A 23,510-nucleotide genomic window follows, 5' to 3' on the forward strand; every position below is an offset into this window, starting at 1 on the left:
TGTAACCTTGAGAGAACCCACTGTGTACTCACGACCCCTCTAGAGGCAGGAGTATCCTAAAGCCAATCTTGAGCCCAAGTAGGATAATCACTGTTGCATAAAAATGTAAGAGCAACTAGCTCAGAAAGGTTATATCTTTTAATGCTTTTTAAAAAATTATTATTCTTGTCTCTCCTTTCTCCCTGTCTTCACAATGGCAGTAATTACTTCTCCAAAGTCCCAAGAAGCAAGCTCCAAAAAGTATATATTAAGGTTTCCAAGAAGCTAATTAACTTGATTGCTTTGAAATGAACCCATATCAGTTGGCTTGATAAATGGCAATAAGAAATGAAAACAAAGAGAGATAATACTGTTGATCAAATACAGAAAAATGATCTGGAAGAAAAGATTATTATCTTAGTCAAATTCAAGGGTTTGGGATTTTACAGTATATTTCTGAATATGAAAATTCATAGAAAATATTATCATATGAAATTTTATATGAAACATGATACACAGCACTTTCTTAAATCAACAACTTGTCATTCATTGTGTTTCTTCAGGGAGATCCTGGCGTCAGAGGCCCTCCAGGCCCCCCTGGGCCTCGGGGCATAGGAACCCCAGGGCCAAAGGTGAGTCCGCAGGTCTGTGCTCTGGGTACGGGTCAGGTGCCATCCAGACGACCAAGGAAACATTTAGTGCACAGGAAGTGCTCATATCATGTTGACTTATTTTTTCTTGATACTGATGAAGAGCCTTACATTTTCATTACCGTGAACTTTCAGTAAAATAGAACATTTAAGCATATAAAGTCATTTGCTTCCTCCCAAAGAAATTAGAAAGTTAACGCCTCTTTAAAAAGTGATTGCAAAGTGCTCAAAATATTCCCAGGTCCCTTAGAGGCTATGCTAACATTAAGAAGCCTGTGTTTACTTTGGCCAGAGGTGCCTCAGGCCACCTGGTAACAGGTGATGGGTCTGTTGTGACCTGTGTGCAGTCTCCTCTGTCAGGGCCCCAGTGCAAGAGCCTAGTTTACTGTCCCCGTAGAAGCCGAGAGGGACTTCCTTTGGCTCCCTTTGCTCTCATTCTACTTCTCTTCCTTTTGCCACCTCCAATTTGGTGGTTATTTATCCTTCTATTCTTTTAATCCAGTGTTTTTCAATGAGGGAGATTTCGTCCTCCCCTCTCCACCCAGGGGCACCTTTGGCAGTATCTGGAATCATTCTGGGCGTCAAGTTCCACTGGGGAAGGAGGGCTACTGGGATCTAGTGGGTTGATGCCTGGGATGCACAGGACAGCCTTCCATACTGAAGAATCATCCAGCTCAAAATGTTAATTATGCTCGGGTTGAGGAGCCCAGTTTTAATTGCTCATTCATTTGCTCAACAAATATTCCTTTGATTTGTTCAAAGAGGCAGGTAAGGAAATACCACTTCCCAGGTGGCTCAGCAGTAAAGAATCTGCCTGCCAATGCAGGAGACACGGGTTTGATCCCTGGGTCAGAAAGATTCCCTGGAGAAGAGAATGGCAACCCACTCTAGTATTCTTGCCTGGGAAATCCCATGGACAGAGGAGCCCGGTGGGCTACAGTCCGTGGGGTTGCAAAGAGTCGGACACGACTTAATGACTTAACAACAATAAAGAAATACCAGGGGTATTCATAGGGAAAACAGGTTTCAGTGAGCCACCCATCACAAATTCAAACTACAGACAGGTATATTCATAGCCCAAATGCACAGAAGTTAATTAGAATCCTATTATCAGGGAGGAAAGAGAGAGAGCTTTGTGAATCAAAGATTTGACTGCGGATCCTAGAATTACCAAGGTTCTTAGTTTATCTTTTTTTTGTTCATCAACTCCATTGTGATAGTGGGCTATTTCTTAACCATACAGATCCCTTTAAATGGATGGAGATCCCTCTGAGATGTTAGTAGTTGTTATCACTGGGTGATGGAACGATGGGTTGATTTTTTTTTCATTGTAATTTTCACTTCTATTTTTACTTTTTCTCCAATAAGTTCTTCTTGTAATCAGAAAAAAAGTAAAGTTTTTCCCCATAGTGGAAAGGAAAAGACTGACCTACACAGTAACTTTGATTAACTTAGGATTCCTGAAAGTTTGGCCAAAGTGTTAATTAGGGAACTTCTGGGATCAACAAAGTTAAACTAACCTTTCTATTATGGGATTTCTTAGAGGCTTTAATATATTCACCTGCCCCAGGGATCTATAAGGAGAGGCACATCCATGGTGTAAATATTTCCCAATCTTACTTGACCACAGACGTCTTTCCTCAAGAAATATGGGGTCAAATTATGCTGTAAGGAACATATAGTGGGAACTGACATACTTTTTGCTTCATTTACATATTTTCTTAGCAATTCAACTCTGATCCACGTCAAAAGGTGCTGAGTCTTTAACTGCAAACTCTGTGAATTAATGTGCTATATTGAAATTGTGCGACATAGTACAGTGAAAGTGATAGTCACTCAGTCGTGTCCGACTTTTTGTGACCCCATGGACTGTAGCCCGCCAGGTTCCTCTGTCCATGGGATTCTCCAGGCAAGAATACTGGAGTGGGTTGCCATCCCCTTTTCCAGGGGTTCTTCCTGACCCAGGGATCTTCCTGCATTGGCAGGTAGACTCTTTACCCCTGAGCCAGCAAGGAAACCTGCTGAATCTTTAAGTTCAACCCCCATGAATTAATATGCTGTATTGAAATGGTGCAAAATAGTAAAGGCTACCTAGAATTATGTGTGAGCCGTGTTTGAACGCCTGGTGTTTAGGGCAGCAGGAGGAGCCCAAGCGGGCAAGGCTATGGGGCCAGCACTTCTGCTTACATCCAGCAGTTCTGCCTTATCGCTTTATAGCTGGATTACATGTAAAAATGTTCAAAAGGATTGTGTGGTTTAAAATTTTTGGAAAAACCCTGCTTTATATCAATATGGAAAGACTGCAGTGAGAATGCAGCTAAGAGCAGTAATCTGTTGCTCGTTTCTAAATCTCCTTACCCTTCTCTCCGATTTCTCTGTGTCTTCTAATAGGGTGACATCGGGCAGAAAGGCTTGCCTGGCCCTCCTGGCTCCCCTGGCTATGGATTACAAGGAATCAAAGTAAGTGAATGGAATTGTGCTAGGGTCGCCTCTCAACGCACTAGGGTGAGGGGGAGAAGAGGCTGTGGATAATACAAAACACGGCTATTAAGAAATGGACTTAATGTAAGCTTAGCAGTAAAAATCGCATCCAGTATTTAGAGGCATCGTCCAAAAGTGGAAACGTGGTACGAGTACACTTGCTTCACAAAAGCTTAGCGTTCCGTAAGTAGCTTGGAGGGGAACTGAATGGTCACGGCGGTTTGCGGTTCTGTGGGTTTCTGAGCTGAACGGGGAGTCTGTGCCCCCACTGCGTGCGCTCCCTTCACCTTCCTCACCGGCAGCTTCCATTCTTAGCCCAGGGATGCCTGAGTTTCTGGTTTTAGCTCACAGTGGCATCACCCGGGGAAGCTTTTGAATAATGCTGCTGTCTTACCCCAGAGGAAGGACATCTGAATCTCTGGGGGGCAGAGTTTGAGTCCTGTGGGTTTAAGAGCCGCCCATGTGATTCTCTTGAGCGTCCAGGTGAGAACGCCGACTCTCTGCTACTAGTGTTTACAACCATTGCATTCTGCTTGATTTCTGTCTCCGCCACAGCAGGCCTGTCTTGTGAGATGGGACTCCCAGGGTCTCCCTGCCTCAGTAGACAGAATCTGGCATCCACAGGCTACTGTGTAATTTAAACAGTTCCCTCTTCTAATGTGTTGATTTATGTATTTATTTTTTACTGGCTCACTCTCATTCTATTTGTTTCCACCCAAATAAACTATAGTGGTTAACCTTCAAAACAGAGTAATTCCCTGTGGGTAACTGACATTGACTCTAAAAAAGTGGAAGCATTCAAAACAAACTCGTTTTCAGGTGGCAGAATTTCTTAGTAAGTGGGAGACAGTAGGAGCTGAAGATAATACATGTGAAAAATCCTGTGTTGAAATTAAGCCACCTACTCCTGTGTTAAGAGTGAGTTCTTAACTCAAAAGAGCAAAACTCATTTGAATCCGTGTTAAACCTTCCAATCTATCACGCAACATCTAGGGCTTCCACTGCAGATCTTTAAGTAACAGCTGTTCATCTGTAGGGCCAAGTACCCAAGCAAAGGCCAGCTCACATTCCCAGTAGCCTGCAAGCACTGGGAAACCCAGCAGAAACCTACTTCCTTGTAAACAGCTCCTCTCACACTTCATCTTTTAAGTTCTACAGTTAAAAGATGGTTTAGAATTTATGAGTTTGCTTGAGCAACGAACCCACGATTGGCTCAGTTCACGTGTGCAATCAGTTCGTTATCACTACCGTGTTAAATTCTCTGCCAGCTTTCCCCCTTTGTTATCTGGGAACTATTTCCTTATTAACAAAGGGGCCTCTCGAGTTGTGCTTAACTAATCCTCATCAGTTCTGAGTCACCTGGTGCCCTGCCCTTCCTTGCGCCCTCCAGGTTAGGCCATGGTCAAAGTCCCTCCTGAGTGAAACTATGGTGGGAAAACCACCATCATAAGGAAAGAACCAAAATGAACACTGCCACGTATCCAGTCCTATCAGAAGTGAGAGAAGTTTTTCCTCCACTGAGGGTTGGGGCCTGATGCTGTTGGCAGTGAGCCTGGACCAAAGCTGCCTCACAAGCCTCCTCTAGACGTACTGCCATCCCTGCTGGCAGCAGGGCAAACATTTCTCTCAGGACGCCCACCTCATTTTTCTGACCCTGGCTCGCACCATCCCTCCAAAAGGGAGAGAACTGAGAAATCAAATTGGCGGTGTTCCTCCGAGTCATTTTAAGGCTCCACACTTAGCGAAATTTCATTTCTTATGTTCATTTGTTGAATCTATTTCACACCCCTTTCTAAAAAACTATTTGAAACAGTAAAATCTGCTTTAGCTGGCATGTCTGTTCATGAGACTCTGATGGAAGCCCTTGTTATCAAATGTTCATGTCAGGGCCCAATTTGTACCCTGTCTCTCGATGTCATCCCAACCGTGGGGAAAATAAGGGGCCCAGGCTGCAATCACAGAAGTGATTTGCTCCACCTTAGGTCCTAGAACATTGGCTTTACCAATTATTCAACCAACCTGGGGCTCCCCGCTGGCGCTAGTAGCAAAGAACTCATCTGCCAGCGAAGGAGACGTAGGAGACATGGGTTTGATCCCTGGGTTGGGAAGATCCCTTGGAGGAGGGCACGCACGGCAACCTACTCCAGTATTGTTGCCTGGAGAATCCCATGGACAGAGGAGTCTGGCAGGCTGCAGTCCATGGGGAAACACAGAGCTGGACACAACTGAGCAACTGAGTGCACATGCATTCAACCAACCAACCGACCCTGACTGAACACCATCTATGTCAGACAAGTAGGCTACGTGCGGTACAAAACGATGAGTGAAAAGATGGGAACTTTGTCCTCACGGGGTTTAGAGACATCAAATGATCACTTTTGAGCTCCAGAGAGTCTAGAGGGGGTGGCACAGTGAAATGAATGGGTTTACAGGGTTAGGCAAGAGTCCTTTAGACTACAGTAATGAGTCTGGTCTCAGGCCTAGAGTGACTGAAAGTCAGAGCAGGGTGACATGATCAGGCAAGGATTTATCCAAGATCCCCTCTGTCTACCATCTGCAGAAGGGATGGGCATGACTAGAAGGAGTGTGGGGCTGCCCCTCCCATACCCCTGTGTAATCTTCTGATTCTCAGTGTGGAAGACATGAGCTTCTGGGCACCCTCTCCTCCTACCCCTCCCAGGGCTCTAGGATCAGCCAAGCCTGCTGCTGTGGGAACCCAGGACAACATGGTGGGCTCACTCCCCAGGGCACCACAGTCACCTCCCACCATTGCTCTGCAGTCCCCGCTGTGGCCTGGCTGGCTGCACGCTGCAGGTGAGCTCCAGCTCCTTCAGGGGCCCCAGTGCTTTCTCTCAACCACAAACGTTGAGTGAATTGAATGAATATGAGACACTGGCTCTCTGGTTCCTCAGTGGCCTTGGCCTTTCAGATTCACGACGCTGGTCGGGGCTTGCGTGATGCCGCTGTGCTGTCCCACCATGAGCCCCCAGCACTGATCGTGTTCTCCTGTTATGTCAGTAGCAGAGTAGTCCTCAGATTAAGTCAGGAAGGAGGAAGGGTGGGGCTTGGTCTTGAGGAATGGCTTGATGTGTCAACCAGCTCTGGAGGGGCCCAGAGAGAGAGACTGAGAGGGTGGGTCATCGAGGTTAAAACACCAAGTATGAGGGCAGGCAGAAATGACTGACATCCACTCTGCATTTCTACACAGGAGGCACGCCCTCTCTCCACCTTTGTTCAACTCAGTTCTTGTGTCCCAACAAGCCTTGACATTCCCAGAGTATTTTTTTCTCAGAGGATCAGGAGGTCTTTGTGAAAATAGGATTCCTGGTGGCCCTCTACGGCTTTGGGAGTTTCCAAGACAGAGGTGTGGACTAGACTATGACTCCAGGTGTGCGTAAACCCTTTATTCATTAAATGAATGGGCCTCCGTGCCACTGGTTTCCATCCTCTGCTGAGGCCTGAACATGACTGATCTCTCACTGACTGAGGAAGTACTCCCTGTAGTTAGGCTGTGGCCAAGGATGGGCTGACTGATATTTCAGGCCTCGCCAGTTTGTTATCAGTGTGAGCAAACAGTCTTGATGACGTGCAGGGGGAATCTGGTGAACACCACGGGCTGGAAATCCCAGTATCTCCAAAGCTGACAAAGCGTGATGACAATAGTGGTTCCAGGGTCACAGAGCTAACAGATCAACCCCAGAGACTCCTGGGCCCAGAAGTGGAGGGAAACTGAGTCCCAGTGACCTCACTGCTCTATCTAGATTCTGACCTTAAGGGTCTGACAGAAAGAGAATGAGCTTGAGAGCCACATAAGACCTTGGGCTGAATCTGTCTAGTTGTATAAGGTTTTTATCTTTGAGGAACTTTAAAGCTTCCTCATCTTTAAAATGGGGATAATAAGGCTATTTTGCAATAGGTGTTGTGAAGATAAAATTGTACAGAATGCCTAGTACGCAGTAGTGGTTTCTCACCCAGAGCCTGGGTTACGGAATCAACTGATCTGAATCATGGTTTCCTGAGCACTGCACCTCTTGCCTCAGTTTCCACATCTGAATAATGGGGATAATAACAGTACTGTTTTCTAAAGTTGTTACAGAAAATGAATGAAATTAAATGAGACAGTACGTGTAATGTGTTTAAAACAAGGTTCAACGCATGGTTACATATGCAGTAAATGGTTGGAGTTATTCACATTATAATTTCTTCTTGCTTTCCCTTCCTTTCAACTAGTCCCTCTTGTATTTTCTAGGATGAAGGCCCAGATTCTGACATTCATATGATCTAGCATTCTTAAACCTGAGATATTGATTGCATTAATTAGAGGAGGCCTGACATGTGTACCAAAAAGACAGCCACAAACATATAAAGGCTGAAACACAATTGAGGTTTTCATTCACATGGCACGCCAAAGGGAGTCTTCCTCACTGGTGGACAATTTCCTTCCGCATAGGATTTCAGAGAATCTCCACTCCCATTTATGTTTTCTCCATCGGAGGGGTCTCTCTACCACTCACACTCAGCCAGCAGAAAGGGGAGGGTGTGGAAGAGGCACACCTGCTTCCTAAAAGCCTGGGCCAAGAGGCGACACACAGCACCTCTGCCCACGTTTCCTCGGCAAGAGCTCGTCTCACAGAAAGGTGGTGTACCCTGTGTGCCCAGGAAGAAGAGGGGCCCAGGGTTCACTAAAGAGCTGGCGATTGCTGCCAGGCAAAATGGAACCAGCTTCTAGGAAAGATGAAAATATAAAGTTACACATTATTCTCAAGTATGCTGGTGTTTCAGGAAGAAAACAGGAAGCAAGAGCGGTCTCCATGGCAACTTCCAGAATGCCTGTCACTCTCCCGATACTGTGGGGAGCAGTCACCTGGTTTACAAGGACTGGGTTCAGCTTTATCATTCCCTTTATCCTATGTTCCCCGCCCCCCTCCTCCCCAAAAAAACCAAAACAAAACCCTCAGTCTTGCTGTCTTCTTACTTATTTCAAGCAGCAGCAGAAGTACCAGTGGATAATTTAGAAACTGCCTTGAGTAGACATGCTGAGAACTAGCCAAAGAGCTGGAGGAGGCTTGGGGGTGTAGTGGGACCAGGGAACAAACGGGAAATGCTCATTCCTGTCTTTGGCAGAGCCAGGGACAAAGTAAGAGGGCCGCCTGAAACCCGGCAGGAGAGCTGTGGTTCAAAGGCTGGAGAGAGATGGGGACGGCAAGAGAGGCAGGAAGCAGAGCTGGTGCAATGAGCCCCACATTGGGAGATGGAGGAGCCGGTGGGTGATCAGGCTCGCGTGGAGAATAAGGGAAGGGCTAGAGTCCCAGGACATTGCATGGGAAGCCAGCAGCGATGGAAATCAGCAGGGGTGTGATGGTGGGTGAGTCAGCCCAGCTTGCACAGGAACAGCCAGAAAGAAAACAGCCTTCTCCCACCAAAGCTCTCTGATTAGCAATTCAAAGTAGAACCCAGAACTTTGTAAGATTCTTGGCTCAGTGTTTAAGCTTAATGTCAAATCTCAGGTAGATTTTTTTTTTTTTTTGGTTAGTCTTTTCAACTATATTGAAGCAACTGTGGTTCTGTAAATTCCATGCATCTGGTATGTGGGCCACCTTCTGGTGTCTCTTCACCAGAAAGGCTAAAGCTTGACAGATGTCAGCGTGCTGTGGTGGGAATCTCACAGGGAACCTGCCAGCTTTCCATTTGCCTCCCCCCTGCCCGCCCCTGTGACCCTGATCACATTGAAAGTGCCTCCAGAATCCATGTGACTAGGTATTTTATTAGAGTGGACTTGTTACAGCATGGGAAATTGCCCTCTTTAAAGGTGAAATAGAAATGATTCATTCATTGAAATGAAACTGACTTAAGGAGGAAAAATTCTCACTTCTAAGAAGTCAGGGATAGGTTCAATGTACAGTAAGTTGCAAATACCTGGGACATCCCCCACAGCTCAGTGGTAAAGAGTGGACTTACAATGCAGGAGACGCAGGAGACATGAGTTTGATCCCTGGGTCCAGAATATCCCTGGAGTGGGGCATGGCAACCCACTTCAGTATTCTTGCCTGGAGAATCCCATGGACAGAAGAGCCTGGTAGGCTACAGTCCATGGGGTCGCAAAGAGCTAGACACTTCGACTGAAGCAACTGAGCACACACACACACAAAGGCTAAGGTATACTGGCACACAGAAGTTGTTTTAGTCTTCTAAGCTCAGAACCTCGGAACTGTGCGTCTGATGGTGTTAATATTCCTAAGGGAACAACTCACACACTCACACGTATTTTAACATGGTGACTTTCTGATATTTCAGTTTAAATTTTTCTTTCTTCCTCCTGACCACAATCTAACAACAGCATCAAAAATAGACCACAAAACCAACTGTGGTAACAGTATGCTCACTGTATTCAACCTGAGCACAGCTTAGAAATTAAACTAAAACAATAAGGGATATGCTGCTGCTGCTGCTAAGTCGCTTCAGTCGTGTCCAACTCTGTGCGGCCCCAGAGACGGCAGCCCACCAGGCTCCCCCATCCCTGGGATTCTCCAGGCAAGAACACTGGAGTGGGTTGCCATTTCCTTCTCCAATGCATGAAAGTGAAAAGTGAAAATGAAGTCGCTCAGTCGCGTCTGACTCTCTGCGACCCCATGGACTGCAGCCTACCAGGCTCCTCCATCCATGGGATTTTCCAGGCAAGAGTACTGGAGTAGGTTGCCATTGCCTTCTCCGAATAAGGGATATAGTTGACAGCATAACTTAGTGTATCTTTATGCCAGAAACCATCTCTGAAATAACTTCTAATGCTTTCCTATACTGCAATTTTCAAATTCCTATAATGATTCCTCTATGTAGAAAGGAGAGATTGGAGCTACCTGAGAGTTTAAACCGTAAAACGGTTTGTTGTTTTGGGATGACACCTGCCAAAGTGCCTGTGGCAGCGGGGAGGGCTGTGGCTAAAAATTGAGTCTGGTCATCAAAGTCCACAAATCTATTTTCAGACACTGAAGTCATCCTCATACCTTTAAACTTTTTTATTATTATTACTTTTTAAAACCAAATTAAAAACAATTGCATGGTTAGAAACCAAAGCCTAAAGAACAGATCCCATAATACTCTCTACACTATAGGTTGCTTAGGTCAGGGGCAATTTGCATTTATTAGCTGGGGGGGGGGGCGGGGGGGGCAGGGTTGGCTCTGAGCTTAGCTGTATATCTCACTTTCATGTCCCTCTTGGGCCAAGTGCCTCTCATTTCTTCAAGCCAATTAAGATACAGGATAGTATCTTTTTTTTTTTTTTTTAATTCCTGAAACTGAATCTGAGTGTATGTTAATTCCTGAAACTGAATCTGAGCGTGTGGTATGACATTGGGGTGAACCAAAAAGTTCATTCAGGATTTTCTATAACATGTTATGGAAAAACTCAAATAAACTTTGTGGACAACTCAATATTTTCCTATGTTAATCGCATTATTGAAATTTCCTTTTTAAATGGCCTATTTCCCAAATCAGACTTTGAATGAAAATATTAAGCTCTCAATTTAGGGGGGCTTGAATCAGCATTACCAGCTTCTTTTTACTGTCTAGTTACCGTGAACAAGGGCCTGTGCAGTGATTAGTGACCATCACAGAAGACTTATATCTACCAGCTTCCTTGCGCTACTATGAACCTAAAGGAAAAACTGATTTCCAAGTCATTTTTTCCCAAGTATGTATTGTATCCTGCCCCAAGATTTACTATGGTTTCCCTAATTCCAAAAGGACTAAAGTCTTGGTAATAAAGATAGTATCCAATGCCATATTTTGGTGCTGAATATTAAAAATAAAAAATTTAAATTAGCACCAAAAGTTAAAAATTATATGAAAGATTTCATCTGAGCAGTTGCATACTAAAGCTACTACATAATTCATAATTATGTGAGCATGCTGCCATTGTGTGCATGCTATGGTCAGTCGTGTCTGACTTTTGCAACCCCACGGACTGTAGCCCAGCAGGCTCCTCTGTCCATGGGACTCTCCAGGCAAGAGTACTGGAGTGGGTGCCACTTCCTCTTCCATGCTGCCATTTTAGATTGTTCTTTTTCTTTCCCCTCCCTCCCTCTGCGCCTCTTGCCCATCTAATCACATTTATCTAATATACAAAGATATAAATACTATATATGTATTTCTTTTCATTCTTGTAACAGGTGGTCCATATAAAACCAAGCTGAGTAAAGGACATGGAGAGACTACCCTCAGGTGCTGCTACCATCTTGAGCCCATGAATTTCACTGTTGAAAATTAATAAAATATATGTTATCTTTTCCCCACCTTTCAATGCTTGGCTAGAAGTAAGATCCTAGTATATATGTTTCCCCTTTTGCATTCAGTGAGATCAGAGGCACCTTTACTACTCAGAGCTTGGAGAGGCACCTAGCGTCATACTATAATCTCTACATTTCACATGTTATCTTATTCCAGCTTCACCAGCCTGTGAGGCAGGCTTTCGGAAACCTAGGTACAGGTATGTTAAGTCATGTTCCAAGGTCACTCACAGCTCTAGATGGCTTTCTTGAAATAACTATGTGTTGGGTAGTAATCAAAGTCAAGGTAGATGTCAGAGAGAGGAAAAGGTCCATTTAAGACTTTCATAATTAAATTTGGAAAAGTCAAAAATGTTTTTGTACCTGGTGATGTAAACTTGGCCCTTGGAGATGTGAGATATACTAATATACAGTGAGGTTTCTTTTTTATTGATAATATAAATTTTTAAAAAGAAAGTAGCATAAAAGTACTACTTTTTCCCCAAGCGCAGTTGTGTCCCAACCAGGAGCTTTGTTACCTTTTAAATCAATCACCAGGCACAAGGCTAGGAATTACAGCAAGATTTAGGCTGATGTGTGTAGCTGCCTCGTGGTGAGGCTGTTCTAACCAAGAAACTAGTCACACATTCCAAAGCTTATCAAGTCCTTTCCGATTTGGGTGGTGGAAGGACATACTCTTTTGTCCTGCAAACCTCTGTGACAAGTCAGTGGTAGCCAACCACTCTGTAATCTAAACTTTTTATTGCCTTTATAGATGTCTTTACTTTACAGTGATTGGCTTTTTGTTATCAGCATCACTGCTTATCTAGTTGCAGACTTCTTACTTTAAATATAACAAGCAAAGGGAAAGGAAGTTACGTTACCTGTTCAAGGTCACTCACAGAATCCCTAACAAAGCAAAGATGGTGGAGTTTTATGGGTATTGGTGGTTCAGACTGACAGCTAACCTCAGGATAATCTCCCTTTCATCCCATGAAAGATTCTTCAAGCAATAATCTTTTGAATTATTAGGAACCGCTTCTCACATGATCACGACGAGACTCAGAGGTCCACGGGGTGTGGACTCTGCCCTGGGAGACCAAGTGAGAAGAGCAAAGAATATGGAAATGGAGAAAAACAGGCAACAAAACTGTCTGCTGCTAAGTCAGAGAGGGGGGCTGAGGAGGAAGGAGGAGAAAGGGAAAGAAAGAAAATAGGAAATTGGTCATGCTGACTTATTTAGGATTCTGTGCTTAATAACGCTTTTGACCTTAAAGTTTCAACTACCCGAGATTAATGGAGTTACTATCTTTCGGTTAAATTTTCCTGGTATTCCTCTGTCATCCTTTAACTTCTGCCTTTTTGCACCCTCTTACTTTACATGTTTCTTTTCGACAACAAATATGTGGATTTTTACAACACCAATCTGACAATGTATGTCTTTGCATTAGTTCATTTACACTTAAGGTGGTTAGTGAACATTTAGCGTTTATTTCTACCTTCCAATTTTGAACTATTTGTCCCACTTACTCCATTTCTTTCTTTAATATTTTCTTTCCCTTTGAAAGATGTATTAATTTTTAACTGTTGCGTTTTTCCCCTTTACTAGTTAGGAATTTATAAATTTTTATTCCTCTTTTTTTCAATACTTACTCTTAATTACCCTGTTGTGGAATCTGGAGTCACAGAAAGCACCTCGGAGGACACTCAAGACAGTGGAGTGCAGTTTATTACTGCTCTCCCTCCCCCCAGGTGACTGGTTACATGTTCAGTTCAGTTCAGTCGCTCAGTCATGTCTGACTCTTTGCGACCCCATGAATTGCAGGACGTCAGGCCTCCCTGTCCATCACCAACTCCTGGAGTTCACTCAGACTCACGTCCATCGAGTCAGTGATGCCATCCAGCCATCTCATCCTCTGTCGTCCCCTTCTCCTCCTGCCCCCAATCCCTCCCAGCATCAGAGTCTTTTCCAATGAGTCAGCTCTTTGCATCAGGTGGCCAAAGTATTGAAGCTTCAGCATCAGCATCAATCCCACCAGTGAATATTCAGGACTGATTTCCTTTAGGATTGACTGGTTTGATGGCCTTGCAGTCCAAGGGACTCTCAAGAGTCTTCTCCAACACCACAGTTCAAAAGCATCAATTCTTCGGCACTCAGCTTTCTTCACAGTCCAACTCTCACATCCATACATGACCAGTGGAAAAACCATAGCCTTGACTAGACGGACCTTTGTTGGCAAAGTAATGTCTCTGCTTTTCAATATGCTATCTAGGTTGGTTATAACTTTCCAAGGAGTAAGCGTTTTTTAATTTCATGGCTGCAGTCACCATCTCCAGTGATTTTGGAGCCCAAAAAAATAAAGTCTGACACTGTTAGCAACCTCTTTGTTGTATATGACTGAGTTTTACAATAAGCAGGTGCTAGGAGAACAAACAATTAAAGTTGATGGATGGGAGGGGGCAACAATGATTATACATCAAGGGGGGATGTCTCCATGGTTAATCCAACAGGGGCAGCCTGACCTCAACTACAATCTCCATTTGCTGTCTGTAGGGAGGGAAGTCTCCAGGAGACCTGCTTTTCATTAGCAATGGTCTCCTCACTTGGGCAGGGCTTAGGCCCAGTTCACATCCAGTCTTTAAGAAGGATGGCAGGCTACAAAATGGAGTGTCTCCTGCTTTCCTCACACTGGCCCAACAGCCCCTACGCTAATATTATTCTTGTGTTCTTATATTTTAGTTGATTTTAAATCCTTCAAAATATTTTTATATGATGCTGAGTTATTTAGAAAACGAAGATCATGGCATCTGGTCCCATCACTTCATGGGAAATAGATGGGGAAACAGTGGAAACAGTGTCAGACTTTATTTTTTGGGGCTCCAAAATCATTGCAGATGGTGACTGCAGCCATGAAATTAAAAGACGCTTACTTCTTGGAAGGAAAGTTATGACCAATCTAGATAAAATATTCAAAAGCAGAGACATTACTTTGCCAACAAAGGTCTGTCTAGTCAAGGCTATGGTTTTTCCTGTGGTCATGTATGGATGTGAGAGTTGGACTGTGAAGAAGGCTGAGCGCCGAAGAATTGATGCTTTTGAACTGTGGTGTTGGAGAAGACTCTTGAGAGTCCCTTGGACTGCAAGGGGATCCAACAAGTCCATTCTGAAGGAGATCAGCCCTGGGGTTTCTTTGGAAGGAATGATGCTAAAGCTGAAACTCCAGTACTTTGGCCACCTCATGCGAAGAGTTGACTCATTGGTAAAGACCCTGATGCTGGGAGGGATTGGGGGCAGGAGGAGAAGGGGTCGACAGAGGATGAGATGGCTGGATGGCATCACTGACTCCATGGACGTGAGTCTGAGTGAACTCCGGGAGTTGGTGATGGACAGGGAGGCCTGGCGTGCTGCGATTCATGGGGTCTCAAAGAGTCGGACATGACTGAGCGACTGAACTGAACTGAACTGAGTTATTTAGATTTATTCACAAACTAGTCTGTTTCTCTTTAATCCATCTTGCATCTCATACTGGAACCAGTCTCCTTCTGCCTGACTTGGATTTTTCAGAATATCCTTTAGAGGAAATTTTTACTGGCACAACTTTTCACTGTTTTCGCTTGAGTGAACCTGTATTTATTTTCTGTAATGTCGTCTTACAACATACTTTTCTGAGTATAGAATTCTAGGCACACAGGTTTTCCTCTCAGTGCATGGGAGATTCTCCCATCATTTGGCCTCCATTATTGCTCTCGGAAAGTTGCCTGGTGGGCTAGCTATTCTTCTGATGGTAATTTGTCCTTTTCTCTGTGATTTTTAAGGCTTTTTTCTCTTTTTATATGGTCTTGGGTCTATGATGTACTTAGATGTAGATTTCTTTTTATTTATTTTGCTTAAGAGTTGTTAGAATTCCTGATGTTTGTGAACAAGCATTTTAAAAATTATTTCTGGAATCCTCTGCCTTATCTTTCATTGCTGAAGCAATCCAATCCAGTCCTCCCATCCCCATACTGTCTCCATCTTTCTGGAATTATAATTAGTTAAATCTTTTCATTCCTCTACCTCTGTATCTGTTCTTCTCTGTTCTCAATCTTGTCTTTCCGAGATACATTATGGCTGATATTTTTCTAGTCTATTTTCCAGTTCACTAAATCTTTCTTTAGCTGTGCTGAATTTGTTGTTTAAGCAGTTCATTGAATTTTTAGCTTCAGTTTTAGCTTCAATTATTTCTAGATGTTCTATTTGAGTTTTTTAAGTCCACACAGTCATGCTATATAGACATTCTTTTAGAAAAAAAAATTAGACTATATACCTTTCTTGCTTAAAAAGCCTTTAAAGTCTTCCTACAATATTTTAAAAGTTGAAAGGAAGAAGAAAAGAAAGGGAAGAAGAGAAAGAAAGGAAAGAAAACTCTCTCCAAGGCTGAGTATGATCTGGATGCTGCCCGTCTCTCTGATTTTATCTTGCATCTTCCTTTATTTCACTCAGTACAATCAAGGCCCTCTGGTTTCCTTTCTGTTTTCCAAAAGCAAAGTTCCTTCCCTCTGCACTCTTGTTTCTCCTACGTTGGCCTTTGACATGGTTGAATCCTTCCCTTCATTATCTCCTTAGTGAGACTATGTCTGACCACACCATCTGATCCCTGCTTCATTCTCAATCACTCTATATTCTCCCATTTTGTTTTCATAACACTACTACCATCTGAAAATGTTTCTTTGTTTACTTATTATCTGTCTTCTCTTGGTAAATAGAAAGTCTTTGAGAGCAAGGATTTTGTTTCTTTTATTCATCTCTAATTTCCACCTAGCAGAGGGTCTGGCATATAGTAATCACTTAATAAATGTTTAATTAATCAACAAAGTAGTGAATAATTGAATGAATGTATTAAGGTTGTACAGTAGATGATGGTAAAGTTCCACCTGTAACCACATTGTCAATACAGAAAACAGTTCAGTTGCATATACTTTAGTTCAATGAACCATTCTTGAATTCCATCATTAAGAGAACTCTGAACTTATGAAATGATAAATTCTTTTCTAAATCTTAGAGCTTAATAGTGGAAGTACCTTGCTCTTACAGATTGTAAGGGGATACTGTGTACTTGGTATATTTGCTTGGCAGAACGGGTAGAAGTTTACTCAGAAAGTGCTGGATTCCACTTTCTTCAAAGTATATCTTCGTGATCCAATTATCTATTACTGCAATGCAACAGGACCACAATGAATGCTATAAAAGTAAAGGTACTTGTTTTATATGAATAAACCCGAGAGTATTGTATCTGGTGGTTCTTTTGTATTCATAGTGGGTTCTGCCCACAATAACCAAAGTGTATATATTCAGTAAATTCTTGATTGATTGGATCTAAATCTAATACTTTTAAAGACCAATGCTAATAAATTAAAGAGCTAAGGAGAAGAAACTTAACCTTCCATTTCCTGTCATCAGACAGGCCAACTATTACGCAATATCAGTACATTTTCCATGGTCCTCTTAAGTTAATAATTAAGTTAGAAATAAAAGAGAGACCCAGTGCTATTTAGTTGTTAGATTTTCACAACTTTGTAGCTTTTGCCAGGAAGTATAAGACTTGGATATGGACAGATTTTCCTGTGGGTTCATATTTGTAGAGATGACATTTAAAGAGTAGTACTAAAGCATTCATTATTGATTCCTATTCATTGGTGTAAAGACAGTAAGCTTTTACAAGACTTCTTTTTGGTGTATGCAATTACGCCTTTAAACAGTGGTTCTTAAATTTCAAAGGAGAAGATAAAATTTTAATCTATTAGAATACTAGTCTTCTGAAAGTTCTCCAACTGGCTCCTGTTGGTTTTAAGTCAATAGTTCCTATTATTATTATGATGCTAGTTTTAGAAAGAAATAAATCTTCCACAGACCTCAATCTGCCCTTCCCTTTTACATTACCTTACTGTGATGATTCTGTGAAGCAAACACATTTGCTCTGTTTTCTTGCTAAGTATATACTTAAATAATAGTGCACATATACTCTCTTCCAGGATTGTTAAATGAATAACACTAATATGTCTTTCAAATGCATGCACTGTGGCTCAGATGGTAAAGAATCTGCCTGCCATGCAGGAGACATGGATCCTGGGGCAGGAAGATGCCCTGGAGAAAGGAATGGCAACCCACTCTAGTATTCTTGTCTGGAGAATTCCATGGACAGAGGAGCTTGGTGGGCTACAGTCCATGGGGTCACAAAGAGTCAGACATGACTGAGTGACTAACACACACACACAATATGGCCTCCAAAATAGAATGCTTTTGTTCTGCATATAAGGAAAATAAGTTTATATACCAATTTTAAAATCAGATCATCTTCCTGCTCAAAATTAAGGACACTGACTCTAATATTCAGTCTTGGCTAATTATACAAAATTTTTATTTCAGTAACTCACTCAAAAAGTAAATATTGAATATATGTAAATATGTGGGCTCTGTTCTAGGTGCTTGGGATATACTATGAGCAAAGGAGACAAAGATTCCTATCTTTATAGAAATTGCATTCTATTGACAATAAATATAATAAATAAGTTATACAGTATACTTGAAGATTTAAACTATTATGCAATAAAGGAGAGAGGGGGGTTAGGAGGATAGAGAGCCTTGATGATGTTTTAAGTGTATGGCATCATGAGAAGATAACGTTTGAGCAGAGACCTGGAGGAGATGAGGGAGGCAGGCTTGTGGGTTTCTGAGAGAAGCGCACCCCAGGCAGAGAGAGCTCATGGAAAGGCTCTGGTAGCAGAAGTCTCCTGGCTTGCTTAAAGAAGAGCAGAGACAGTTGTGTGGCTGGAGATGAGGTTAGAAAGGTAACATCAGTGAAGTTGAAGGCGTGTCTGATCACATATAGCCATACAGGACCTTGTAAGGACTCTGGGTAATACCCAGAATGAAGTGAGTAGCAATTTTCTGGGTTTTGACTAACAGCATGATACGACTTTTAAAAAGAATAATGGTGACTGCTGGTCTGAGAATAGAGGTAGTAGGACAAGGATTAAACTAAGAAGATTATTTAGGAATCGAGGCAATTATGCATGGCACCTGAAAATCCAAGTTTTATAATCTAGTTTACATATATTTAATTCTCTAGGAAAGGATTTATACCTAGTGGCCTGTCTGACAAAATTGATGCCAGATAGTTAATCTGACTGCAAATCTACCAACTGAATCTTGAACCATACTGAACTGTATTTTATATCTGGACTGTGGCACAAAAATAAAACATGCTAACCCTAGACATATGGTCTCATCATGCATCTGAAGAGAACAAAGGAGGAATTTTCCCCTCTACATCGGCCTGTTTCCCTTTCAGCCCTTTGTCTCTCCTCAATCAGTGATAATTATATGCTCATACACATAGGTGAAATTGTTAGGTTTATCACATACATGTGACAGAAGTACCATTTGTTTTGACCTGACTTCTCTGCCAAAGTCCAGTAAAAGAGGCATCTGTCTTCTATTGGCCATTAGAAAGCATATGTAATGGTCTTTTAAATAAACTAAACCTTCATCCATGGTAAAGATATGGATGCAAGTATATTATCCAAAATCTTTTGTATAATTTTTAAAACCTGTATGTATTTATATATCAAGAAAATAAATTGAAACATTTTTAACATGTATCCAAAGAGATAAGGCTTCCCAGTTGTCTCAGGCAGTAAAGAATCTACCTGCACTGCAGGAGACCCAGGTTCGATCCCTGGATCAGAAAGATCTCCCGGAGAAGAGAATGGCAACCCACTCCAGTATTCTTGCCTGGAGAATTCCATGGACACAGGAGCCTGGTGGGCTACAGTCTATGGGGTCACAAAGAGTCAGACATGACTAAGCAACTAACACACATACGCAAAGAGATCAGTTAAAAAAATTAGCCATAGTCTGTATGATCTAGGCACCCAATCTTAAGTCTTCTCAACCCTTAGCTTCCAAAGATCTAATCACACTGAAAGCCTTTCAGTTTCCAGTGAAAGCTGTGTTCCCTGGCCCCAGGGCTTTTGTATATACTGTTCCCTTTTCTTGGGGAGATCCCTTTCACCCCTTACTTCAGCAGGCTCTCTCTTACTCATTTGTCAGGGCACACACTAGATAGCCCTGCCTGCAGAAGCTCTCCCTGTCATCGTAATCCTGTGTTTCCACAGTCCACCGGATAACCCCCATCACAGTGCTCCCCACATTGTACCAAAGGTGCTTGTTTTCTTACCTAACCACCAGACCGTGAGCTTTGCGAGATGGCAGATGTCTTGTATTTTTGTTTTCATATCCTGAGCAGCTAACACATGCCTGGCACATCAGTTCAGTTATTCAGTCATGTCCTACTCTTTGTGACCCCATGGACTGCAGCACGCCAGGCTTCCCTGTCCATCACCAACTCCTGGAGCTTGCTCAAGCTCATGTCCATTGAGTTGGTGATACCATCCAACCAACTCATCTGGTACATATAGGTATCTAATAGAAAAATGAGCCCTGTCTATAGCTTTCCTCAATATTTATCATCTTGCCTATTTCCAGAGCATTCATTCAACAAACATCAGTCAGCGTCTGCCATGTGCTGGGCACTGACCTGAATGTAGGGGACAGAAGTGACTGTGAGGTTCAGTAAAACACCTATACGTGTGTTTAGATGCTACAGGGTTTCCATATACCAAAAAAAATGTTTTAATTAAAAAAGAGATCAAGGCTTCCCTGGTGGCTAAGGGTGGCTAACGCAGGAGACATGGGTCTGAGCCCTGATCTGGGAAGATCCCATATGCCAGGAAATAACAGAGCCCGTGTGCCACAACTCTTGAACCAGCGTTCCAGAGCCTGTGAGCCACAACTACTGAGCCCACGTGCAGCAACTACTGAAGCCCAAGCACCCTAGCGCTTGTGCTCTGCAACAACAGAAGCCAACACAGCGAGAAGCCCACACGCCTCAACTAGAGAGCAGCCCCCGCTCTCTGCAACTAGAGAAAAGCCGGTGCAGCAGTGAAGACTCAGCACGGACAAAAAATCAAAATCAATTACTTTTTAAAAAGATCATACCATGCAGAGGAGAAGAAGATAGGGACCAGTGGATAGGGTTTGTGGGCTCTTTACCTTACAAAAGATAAGATGATTTTGTTTACTATTTTGACTTGATGTTTATTTCACCCACAGTGAAAACTACAAGTCTACAGAGTCTGATTCTATAAACATCTTTACAAAGCAAATTTCTTTCCATCTGAGACATCTGCTACATGCATTCTCTCACATGCTGAGTAAAGATTGGTGTAGGAGATGGGACTGGGAACTCATGAGACCAAAGCGTATTCCACACGTCTAGAAGAGTCCATGCTTTCTGAGCCATAAAATACTGGCATTTATAATTTACCACTTCTCATTGCATAAAATGGTGGCATTGTGAACAGCCTTGACAAGAAGCAAAATGTCCTTAAGTTTAACCCTGGTTGCTGTGCTGATGAATCATGAACGGGAACTAAATCCTAATAACATTAGCCAATGTGGATAACAAACAGCCTCCCAGAGTTTACAGCTGCACTGATGGTGGAGGCGAAAGTATGAATTAAAGGAACAAAAGACTCAGCACAGCACTGCTCCGGTTGGGAGGGAGAATCCTTGACCACCTGCTTTTGCTTCTTTTGCCAGAACGCTTCCTTGTTGGCCACTGTCTTTGTCCTTCTTTGTTCTGCATCCCTGGCCCTTGACATTCCATGTTGCACGTGGAAAAGCAGGGTAGAAGCTCAAGGAGTGGGTAGGAAGATTTCTGAGGCTTCTTAGTGAGGGGTTTGGGATAAGAACCCATGCCTGGCAGTACTCAAAGAACATCAGGACAGGATGACCGGGATGCAAGGAGTCACGAGGTGTGATGGGAAACCAGTGGAGAGCTTTGGTAGACGAGTGACCTGACATTCGTCATGTCCTGGCAGCATGTGGGAAGGAGAAAGCTAAATTAAAAGTTATGGTAGGAACCAAAGTGCAGGTAAGAGATGGTGGTGCTTTAGCCCAGGGTGGTAGTGGTGGGAAAAGGGAGGGGTTCCACTCCTGGAACTGGTCAGCTGGATTCCGGGTTGCATGTGGGGGATGTAAGATAAAGGAATTAAGGATGGCAAAGGTTTGTGGCCCAAACAATGGGAAGGACGGAGTTGCCACTTTCTCAGATGGGAGAAACTACAGGAAAATGGGGATGCGTTAATATGGAAAAAAATAGCTCACAAAGTCTAAAATTTTGATTTGGACACAAAAAGTAAACCTCCATCAGAGCTATGAAGTAGGTATTTGGGGATAGAAATGTAGAGTGTGGAGGAGAGATCAAGACAGGAGATACACATTTGATTTAACAATATACAGATATTTAATGTCTTGAGAGTGGATGAGAACACGTGGGGAGTGAATACACATTGGAAAAAGAAATGGGCCCTGGGTCCTCAGCATTAGGAGGCTTTTACAGTGAAAAGGAAAGGAAACAGAAGTAGCCAGTAGTAGAGAACCAAGAGGAGGTGGTTCCTGGAAGCCAGGTGACATGTTTTAAGGAGGAGGGTATAGTTAACTATACACACACGTTCATGCATAAACACAAACATACACACAGAATAAAACATAGAGAGAAATCTGAACAATTGTTGATAAATCTGGTTGAACATGGGAAATATTTGTGTTATTGTTGCAATTTTTCTGTAAGTTTGAAATTATTTTAAAATAAAAAGTTGCAAAAAGAGATCACGGTGGGAAAGGAAGTGAAGACAGAGCATACAGGGAAACATAGGAATGGGCTTATAGAGGGAGTGAAATGTGTGATTAAGGAAGTTTGGTTTTTTTTTAAGGTGGGAGATAAGGTATGCTGACCACTGATGGGTCAGTGGTAAAGAATCTGCCTACAATGCAGGAGACCCAGGTCCGATTCCTAGGTTGGGAAGATTCCCTGGATAAGGGAATGGCTACCCACCTTAGTACTCTTGCCTGCAGAATCCCATGGACAGAGGAGCCTGGTGGGCTACAGTCCATAGGGTCACACAGAATTGGACAGGACTGAAGCGACTAAGCAGCAGCAGCAGTAAGGTATGCTGTATGCTGATGGCAAAGCTTGAGTGAACGAGGAAATATTCATGATGCCAGAGAGAAGGGAGTTGCTAGAGGCCTGCCCTTGATCTTTTGAATTATAAGGGCGTCTCCTCATCCACTTCTCATCCATCACAAGAATATTCCATGACATTCTCAAGGGTATCTGGCCTTCCAGACCCTGGGTATGCTAGGGAATAGAAGCTTCTCCCCTTTCTTGCATGTTTCCCAAAGACCTTGTAACAAATTAAAAAAGCTCTGTTACCTCTTAAAATGAAAATAATGCATACTTGTATCAAATCCAAATACCTCATCATCACACAAAGTTGTCAAAGTTTCTCTCTTTCCCCTTAGTCCCAGCCTGTAAAGGGTGCCTCTGTTTGCAGTTAGGTGTGTGGCTTCCATATGTTCCACTGGATACACACACATATACAGCACCTTTAAAAATCATTTTATACATAATTCCCCCAACCCCCTCCCCCTACCCACCTCCCCGTTATCTGGGCAAGAATGGCCCTTCAAATCAATGCATAAAGATTTACTGTATTTTTAAAACATCTACATAGTTGTCTAGTACATGGATATAAGCTATTTATATGTTTCCCTTAAGAACGTTTTTGTATTCTCCCATACTTGAATGTTCATTTCACTGTATTTCTAAAGGCTTATTCTATATCTACCATTGGTAGACTTTCTTTCCTTATATTCAACTGAGATCTGCCTACTTGTGAATTTTTCTGCTGCTGCTAATCCTCTGATGTGGTTTTCAACTTCACTGTGACCATGAGTGTAGGCTTACAAAAATTGGGGAGTCTAATTTCATTATTCCTATACTTGTCTCTTTTACTGTTAAACTTTGACTCAAGGGTTTTCTTGCTTTATCCTTTAAGTAAGCATGGTGTGATTAAAGCCTGAGTTAACTTTGTTAATAACAGAGTTTTCTTGAAAGATATGCTTTTATAGGAAGCTGTGACTTTGTTTTCAAATTGTTTCATTTGGCTTCATTGTTTCTGGGTCTCAGGTATGCCACCCACACCTGTGTGTTCTGTGGTGTAGCAAGGGCACCTCTTAGGTTGTCATTAAGCA

General features: G+C 42.7%; 1 protein-coding gene across 1 annotated transcript in view; it reads left to right on the forward strand.

Moving 5' to 3' along the window:
* COL28A1 (collagen type XXVIII alpha 1 chain) overlaps window positions 1–23,510 on the forward strand; it is a 182,053-nt gene that overhangs the window by 107,954 nt on the left and 50,589 nt on the right. The window contains exons 26-27 of the mRNA XM_027540086.1: window positions 543–611; window positions 3,021–3,089. Of these exons, the coding sequence (XP_027395887.1) occupies window positions 543–611; window positions 3,021–3,089 (138 nt within the window). The remainder of the gene's footprint in view (window positions 1–542; window positions 612–3,020; window positions 3,090–23,510) is intronic.

The sequence above is a fragment of the Bos indicus x Bos taurus genome, chromosome 4 (assembly GCF_003369695.1).
Source record: "Bos indicus x Bos taurus breed Angus x Brahman F1 hybrid chromosome 4, Bos_hybrid_MaternalHap_v2.0, whole genome shotgun sequence".
Taxonomy (NCBI): Eukaryota; Metazoa; Chordata; class Mammalia; order Artiodactyla; family Bovidae; genus Bos; species Bos indicus x Bos taurus.